Here is a 9193-nt window from a genome sequence, read left to right as displayed (position 1 = left end):
GTGCACGTATCTTAGCAACTCCACTTAGCAAACACGATACTCTTTTATTTGTAGAAGAAATTAAAATAAAATAAAATAAACAAACATACATTATTAGGGCAAACGAAATTATATTGTAAACGGATGAAAAAAATATTTTTACTATGGATTTGAATATGATTATTATAAAATCAATAAATTTATTATAAATAGATATTGTGATTAAATAATAATATAAAAAATTGTATTGTATTATATATACATATAAATTTTTTATTCTTAAAGTCATAATTTTAAAATTTAGCTACTCATTTACTTTTTCCCAAATATTTTAATAACATAATCTACCATAACAATGAAGTCAAATGATTCTTTCCGTAGCTCTTGTTCATACATTTTCCTCATTATTTTTCTTTGAGATACTTAATAAGAAAGTTACTAATAATATTTTTTTAAAATATATTTTTTATATAATTAATCAAAACTTATAAATACACAATTGCGTTATACATTCATACAAGAATTTTGTTATTCATACTTATCCTGTTTTACTTGAGCAAATATACATGTGATTTCTATGAAAATGAGTTAAGTTTCATTTCCTCCCGGGAAGATTCTATTATTAAATTAGTGAAGTCCACGTAAATTTTAATTATAATATATTATGTATTACAAAATAGAAAAAAAAAGTTATGTATTAACGTGGTAATTTTTTTTTATCTAATTATAAGTATGTGATAATTTTATTGATTTTTAAAGTAATTATCTTAAAATAATTTAAACGATTAATTTATGATTAAATAATAATATAAAACTATTTTACACCATAATATATAAAAATTATACTCTAAAAATATATTAAATTCCTTTCTTAAAAAATAATAAGTATATACAATAATTATGTCTATTGACTATTGAGTAATGTATGAAAGACGAAGAAAGACACAAAAACAAGTCAAGAATTAGATTTTTTTTCGTTGAACACATAAATATCAAGTACATAGTCATAAAGACCACAGTTACCCAACTAATGTTGTGTGTTATTAGTGTTGATGCGTCAATTTTTATTTATCATCAAATCTCATTAATTTTATTTATAATTTTTTTTTTGTTTTCCCTTCAATTTTTCTCTTTTAATAGACAAATTTAGTCCTCTCTTAACAAAAATCATTGAAGGAATTTGTTTTTCTTTTTTAACAAGTATGCAATATTTGTATTCATGTCTATAAAATTAGTTAAAATTTTATTTTATTTTATGAAAAAGCATCTTTAACATAAAGATATTTTAGTAATTATAATGTATATTTAAAAAAAATCAAACATATGTCTTAATTATTTTTGGAAATATAAAAAATATTATCAACTAATTTTATAATTAATCAAACACATTTTTTTATCAAATAAGAATGATATTCTCATATTTTATTTCTAGAAATAATATTTTTGAAACTAATTGAAGTAATATTTTTTAAAATATTAGTTTCTAATTTCTAATATTTTATTTTTGATTTTCATTTTATCTTTATAATATTTATTTAATTTTCTTATTATCTTTTTTTAAATATGTCATTTCTATCGTTTTATATTTTTAACTATTTCAATAATTAATTTTATCGAATATTTATAATTTAATAAGTTAATTTTAAAAAATTTAATTAATGTTTCAATCAATTTTTGTCAAACATAATCAAACTAGCAAAAAATCTTATAACTTAACTGGATATTTGAGTTTGACTTGTAAATATATAGTTGCATTAGTTATTTTCAGAAATATTTTTTTCTCATTCATAATAATTTTGTATAGAATTGTCTTGTATAAAAAATCTCATGATTTACGCTAAAAAAAAACATGCCCTCCAAACAAGGATTAATAAAGAAAAATAGAAAGTCAAAGTTAAAAACAAAGTATAAAAAAATAACATTCGCTTTATTAGCATAAATAGAAGTCTTTAACAACGAGACCACTAAAAAAAAACCTTAATATTCTGCATCTTTCTTTTTCCTCTGTTTTGACCGCAATGAAAAAAAAATGAGCGAAGGCTCTCTTCTAATTCTTTGGCCTAAAAATGGCAAAAAACCTTTTCATTTTCAAATATAGAAAGTTTCGTTGAAGACGCACAGCACAGAGCACACACACACAAAATCGGCGAGTCACCCCCACGCTCCACCACACTCGCGTGCCATTAACGACAACACACGTAACAATAATAATAATATTGTTTTTTCAACGTTAATTAACTCTGTCGTCGTCATTAGTTAAATTCCATGTCACTATAACATTACATCAGAGAGTAAATTCAGACAAAATGAACCCGAAACTCAAATTCAAATGAAATTGCAAAGGTTATATATACAGAGGAAGTGTGGCACCTATGTGCCCCCTAGCTCAAGCACAAGAGCAATGGACTCGTAAGAGTAGTAACTAAGAAAATAAAGGTTTCTAATTTATTTCGTTCAATTCTCCGGCGGCACCGCAAACGATTCCGCCACCGCATATGGCAAAAGGTCGAAAACTAACGACCAGCCGGAGCGAGCGCTTCTTGGGAACCTATGCTTACAGCCAAGGCTCCGCCGCCGTGAACCCGTCGGAGCTTCGGGAAGAGGATGTATGGGGCGCCGGAGATGACGCCGGCGAACGCGAGTGGGATCCACACTTCGCCGCCATGAGCAACGGCGGCGGAAGCCGGCGCCGGATTCCGCGTGACACGGATGTGCACCGGCGCGTGGGTGGGCTGTCTCTGGCTTTTGAAGCTCCGGCGAGTGGCGCGTCGCCGAGGATCGTGCACCAGTTTCGCGCGCGTGAAGAGATGGCGTCGACGCCGCGAGTGCGGCACATGGCGACGTCGGCGCCGATGAACGTGCCGGACTGGAGCAAGATACTCCGAGTCGACTCGGTCGATTCGCTGAACGACGATTACAACGACGAAGACGAATCGGAGATGGTGCCACCGCATGAGTATTTGGCGCGTAGCCAGACGATGGTGGCTAACTCGGTGTTTGAAGGAGTGGGCCGCACGTTGAAGGGCCGAGACTTGAGCCGGGTTCGTGATGCCGTGTGGAGCCAGACCGGGTTCGACGGTTAACACCGGGCTCAGGTTTGGGCTTTCATGGGTTTACTGTAATAAAAATTATTATAATATATCAAATTTAGTTTAATAGAAATACAGACAAATGAATGAACACAGTAGTGTTCATTATATATGTCTGTTATATAAAGGCGAGACAAAACATAGTTTTGTAAGTAATTTTAGTTCAGTTTTGTAATTAAAATTGGAGTTTTGTTTTGATAATTTACGTAATAAAAAGTTTTTATTATGATAAATTATTAAAATAGAACTTCAATTTTAATCAATGAACGGTACTAAACATGCTTATAAAACTGAATTTAAGTTTTGTGTTTATTATAATTATTGTTGTTAAGCAGGTGGCAAGTGATGGTTAGTTGAAGACGATTGTTTTGGTTTTGTTCTGGGCGATGATTCGGCTGAGTGGACTCGGCCGAAGAGAGTCCAACTCAGTGGCCAGTGAGCCTGAGCCGCAATAATTGATTAGCATGTAATTTAAATGATAATTTGTGAATTATGATTAAGATATTTTCCGGCCAAGGCCACTTTATTTTCAGTTTTGGATAATTGGGTCTTCTAATTTCTGTTTATTTTATTGTCAAAGAAAAAGAAAAAGGAATTTTTACGAATAATTAAACGGAAGATGATGAATCGAAAAGCGTAAAGAGATATGATATCCAGTTAATCCACCAGGCCACAGCATATTGAAAGCAGTTTATGGTTAATTTAATCATTGGTTTTGTGAAAACTAAAAAATAATGGTATTATTACGGTTTGCCCATAATGAGACAAGCAACACCGTTTTCTTGCAAAAGTTTTTCAATGCCACTTTGGTTGGTTGGCTCTTGTGCAAATACTGAGAATCACATAAGTTCTTGCACTTACCTTTTTGAAATAAGGACCCAAATTGTCAAGGAGAAAAAATATTATCAAAATTCTTTTTTTTTTATGTAATAATATATACTCGAGAGGGGGGTGTTTCATATCATAATGAAAATTTTGTATATCAGATTTCAGAGTCGTGGAAGTCAAAATCACCAAGGTTAACGATTAAAGTAAATAAATAATGTTTTAGACTTTTTGTTACAGAATAATACTTGACTTGGATAAATATGATGGCAACCAATAATACTTATTAATTAACCGTCTTGTTTGGTTTTACCTCAAATTTTCATTTTCGAATGAAATTGTGTCAAATAAATTCGGATCTTCCAAAAAAAAAATTAAGGAAAAATGATGCCGATAATTGACTCACGTCTGATAGTCTCAAATGTAGAACTAAACATGCGCTAAAGAGAAATATATATATATATATATATATATATATATATATATATATATATATATATATATATATATATATTACTTGCTAATATAAAAATTATGAAAACAATCACTGTCTCTTTCTCTCACTCTCCGTCACACACACGTAAACTTATGTATTGATTCCTGTATTTCGAATTTGAGGTTTAATAGTAATTGGATCATGATAATTTTCTATGTATCTTGTCGTCTACCTACCAATGAAAACAAAAATTTATATTTAAAAATACAGTTAACGTCGATGCAATTATAATATAATATCTCATCTCAGGAAATTATTAGGTGCAACATGAGCAAGATATTTATTTATTTATTTTATTTTGTAACCATTGAGGGTTGGATAACTTAACTGTAACACTGAAATAATTCAAATAAGAGAAAATAATAATGATTTATATAGTTGAGGTAGTAATTTAAATTCATTTAGAGGTACCTAGTAAAAGATTTTGAGGCGATAATAACACTTATACATGTATTTACTCGTGGAGCAATAACAAAAACGAATATCTGTTGTCATTCTTTTTAACTCGTGATTTTGAAATCAATTTAAATAATAGACCAACATTACATTAGTTAAATATTTGTATTTTACAATAGTTTAATATTTTGAAAAAAATTACGTCCATTTTTAACTTTCCTATGTTAATTTTAAAAAATGAAATTATTTTAAAAGCAAAAAATATTGTTACACAAGCTCTTTAGCAATGTTATGTTGGTGACTAAAAGATGGTAGTAATATTTAAATAAAGCCCATCCCTACAAAATTAACAAACAAATGAAGCCAATCAATGCTACAAGTTCAACGAGTGCAATAATTAGCCTAAAATCTGCCTTATATCTAAAAGCAATAATGATGTCACTCCATCATAATATGTATTCAATAACTTTTAATTGACAATCCTCCCCCAAAAACATCAAATCCAAACCAAATTATCTTATTTCATGAACAAAAAATTGTGAACATAGACAAAGGGGCCCTCTCAATGCTTTCAATGGAAAAGTGATGGATGATGCCTACAGCATTGAAACAAGTTCACTTGGGTCCAAGACTGAGAGAGAGTGAACAACATTAGCAGCCTGATGGTTGTGCCTCCCTTTCACCAAAATAAAAAGGAAGCGAGTATTTTATGTTGGGCTCACAAGTCCCCTAGCTTTTGGACCATAGATTCTGCGCTTTCATTATTAATCTGGGACTCATCATTTTTAAGAATTTGTTATTTTAAAAAAGTTATTCCAAAACTTTGTCAAAAAGAAATTATTATTTTTTAAAATTAACTAATTTTAAAACATACTAAATTTAATATAAATAAAATATTAGGTGATTGTCGAGCCACATCAATGTCGCAACTATAGATACTTCTAGGCACCTAATGGCTAAGTCCTGACCAGTGAAACAAAAGGATAAACACTTCGAAGGCGGATTTTGTTCTGTAAGGTAGGACATGCTTTCAACAAAATATTAATTATTATTATTATTAGACTTAAATATATTTTTGGTATATAAATATTTATTTTTTATGTTTGGTTCCTAATAAATTTTTGTTTTGTAATGGATCCCTAATATTTAAAAAGTTTTGTCTGAGATTCTGCTGTTAGTCGGAATCCATTATCTGCTTACATGGTTGTTAATTGGCCATAGACATGCCACATGTGATTATTGTCAGATTAGGATTAAATGTATGATTTTTTATAAATAAAAAAGTAAAAAATAATGTCATTTTATTGTGTGGTTTCAATCTTTTTGTTTCTCTATTTTCCTTGGTCCCTTTGGCATCGCAATCATTCTTTAGCATCCTTATGCATTTTCACAACAACCTCTCTTCTTCTTCATCATCACCAACAAAGTCATCACCACCACCCCCAAAATCACAACAACCTCAGTCACAACTCTACTCCAAACTTGAATTCGAAGCGCAAATCACCATGCTCAAAACCACAACAACCCCAATCACAACAAAGCCATCACTACCACCCCCAAACATCTAAGCTTGAAATACCCATCATCAAACAACCAAACATGAATTCAAAGCACAAATCACCAAGACACGTTCTCAAAGCAGCACTACGACAACAACAACCTTGTCGCGTGGCATCATTGAACTTCTCGAAGGCCACCCTTCGCACAATGTTGTCGAAATCATCTTCCACACAAGTTGGGGCCCTAAGCCATTCCCAGGTCGGGTCGAACTAATTCTTAAGGTGTAGAACACACTACGCATCGTGGCGTAGTTCAAGGAATTTCGCAAGGTAGTGAAGGCATGTGCCACTGCGAGGCTCGCTAAGGGCAATGACGACGAGGAGAATGCATGGTGCATCGCTGACGGGAAAAAGGTCATACGGTTTCATTGCTTGATTCAGTCAAATATCTTTGAGAAATAGTTCTTGGAGAGGTTGAGGGTTTGGATGAATGAGAGGTTGTTGTTGTTGTGGTGGTGATGGTTTATGATGAGTGGGCTTGTGTAACCCGTTGGGTCGAGAGTGAGTTCGATGACGTGGGTGGCTCCCAAAATGACGACATTGCACTTGAAGTCGCATGTGAACTTGTTGCTAAAGAGGTTGTAATAGTGGTTGAGGGAGAAGTCCCATGAATAAAGGCACAAGCCTAGAGTTATGGAGGAAGGGGTCAAGGTTATTCTTTAGGTATTTAAGAGCCTGCGTGTCGCTCCAATGTGTTGCAGATTTGGCGGTGATAAATAATGAGGTTGTTGAAGCTGTGAGGAAAAAGAATAGGTGAAGATGAAGGGAACTCAGGGAGTGAAGAGAACACATTTAATTGAATCAAGGAATGAATGAGGACCGTTGGATGGAGAGACGTGAATGAATGTCTTTTTTACTTAAAAAAAATTTCAACGTGGAATCCCACCCACACAAATATTACATGTGTCACCACACGTCGGATGCCTACGTGGCTGGTTAACGACCACATAAGCAGATAGCAGTTTCAAACTAACAGTAGGGACTTGCGACAAATTTTTTCAAATATTAGAGATCCAAGCTGAAGGAAAAATTTATTAGGAATCAAATGCAAAAAATGAATATTTATTAGTGAGCAAAAACATATTTAGGCCTTATTATTATTATGAAAGCAGATTATATTAGTTGGGCATTCGAAAGTTATTTATTTTATGAGAGGAATAATAACTTTGCAAACCAAAAGATTGATGTTCATTAGACATGATTTTCGTTTTTTTATTCTTGGTGTACTCATTTAATTTTACTAATAAATCTTTAAATTATTCTTTGGAATTATATATAACGGACGTTTTAAAATCCACTTTTAGTCATAATTTTTGTAACTTATATCTATAATTGATTATAATTTTCTTTTTTGTAAAAAAAAACAAAATAAAAATATGTTTTGATTCTATTAGAGGGGTTCAAAAAATTACACAATAGAAACATAATTTCATTGAAAAAATACATAACATAATCACGTTTTTATTGTGTATTTTTTTGCACTCTTCCATCTGTAACATAATTTTGTTGTGTATTTTCACTATTTTGTCCACACAATCATATTTATGTGAAAGATATATTTTTGGAAAAACAAAATTTAAAGCACACAGGAATGTAAATCGCAATTTTGAGGTGAGAATAGCAGCTTCCGGGGGGAATCAACCTAACCGGATTCAAAAATCCCTTTTGAACTTAGCCATCTAAGCTCCAAATTTATGTTAAATGGGCTCAACCCAACCCAAATAATGGTCAGCCCAACATTTTACTTCTAAATTTTTAGAATTACATTATGTCCTAAATTATTATAAACACTCAAATATTTGAATGGAAATAATAATTAAAAGTATAAGACAAAAACATAGACAGAAAGATTAAATATGCTTTATTTTTAAAAAGGAAGAAAATTTATTGACTAAAAAATTTAAGAGATCAAATGTTGTTTAAATTTAATAAATTAAAAATACATTTTGATAAACCATTTTAGTAGTTTATAAGCTTGTTTAACTAGATAATAATATAATTTGATAAGTAAACTTATAAGCTTTTAATTTAGCTGGCGTACAAGTTTTCAATTTTAGTAGTGCAAGTAAAATTATCTCTCAAAGTTGAGACGAATGCCAGATGATATTCATAAATATAAGTTTATTTATCATGTTAAACAAGTCATTAAATGTTAGAAAGAAATGATTCTACTCCATTAAATAAAAAATGTAACACATTTTCTAATATACTTATTATTCTAATATATTTTATTATTAATTAAAAATTATTAGAAAATATAAAATTATGAGTGAAACTTTTTTTCTCTCACTATGAAACCTGTTAGATGAGAAATGACATCCGTAAATTTTTGTGATTCTTAAGAAATTATAGTTAATAATAAATAATGTATTTTTAAAAGTTTGTTAAAATAATAGTATATTACTATTATTTGGAACGACCCTCTCTATTTTTCTCTCATTATTTCTTTGGTTTCTGAAATTTTGAAAAAAACCAATTTTTAAAAAATAAATGAAAAATGAACACAATTCACATTAAGAGTATAACTTATTTTTTCAAAACCATACATATGTAAGAAATGCTGAAGATCTTTTTCCCATCATCCCTCCCCCAAAATACATGTAAAAATCATACATATTTCTGTCAAAAAATATATATTTTAAGCTGTTACTAACCGGTGTCTTGTTTAAAAAATAAGAAAAATATTTAATGTAAAAATCATAGTATATGGATAGCGTTAATTTTTGTCTTTTAATAAAAATATTTATATTTTAAGTTTTTTTAACTAGCAATGCCTATATTTTATATAACAAAAAATTAAAATTAAAAGTAAAAATTACAATTCACTTTTTTCTTAGCTTTAAAAACAA

General features: G+C 30.3%; 1 protein-coding gene across 1 annotated transcript; it reads left to right on the top strand.

Moving 5' to 3' along the window:
• The first annotated feature begins 2284 nt into the window (after positions 1-2284).
• Positions 2285-3600, top strand: LOC114377513. The gene is made up of 2 exons (XM_028336053.1): positions 2285-3074; positions 3404-3600. The coding sequence occupies exon 1, from the start codon at positions 2475-2477 to the stop codon at positions 3060-3062; it is 588 nt and encodes a 195-aa protein (XP_028191854.1). The 5' UTR covers positions 2285-2474; the 3' UTR covers positions 3063-3074; positions 3404-3600.
• Positions 3601-9193: the final 5593 nt, after the last annotated feature.

Source organism: Glycine soja, chromosome 11, assembly GCF_004193775.1.
Source record: "Glycine soja cultivar W05 chromosome 11, ASM419377v2, whole genome shotgun sequence".
NCBI lineage: Eukaryota > Viridiplantae > Streptophyta > Magnoliopsida > Fabales > Fabaceae > Glycine > Glycine soja.
Note: the sequence above shows the minus strand (reverse complement) of the source record. Positions and strands in the feature narration are given on the sequence as shown.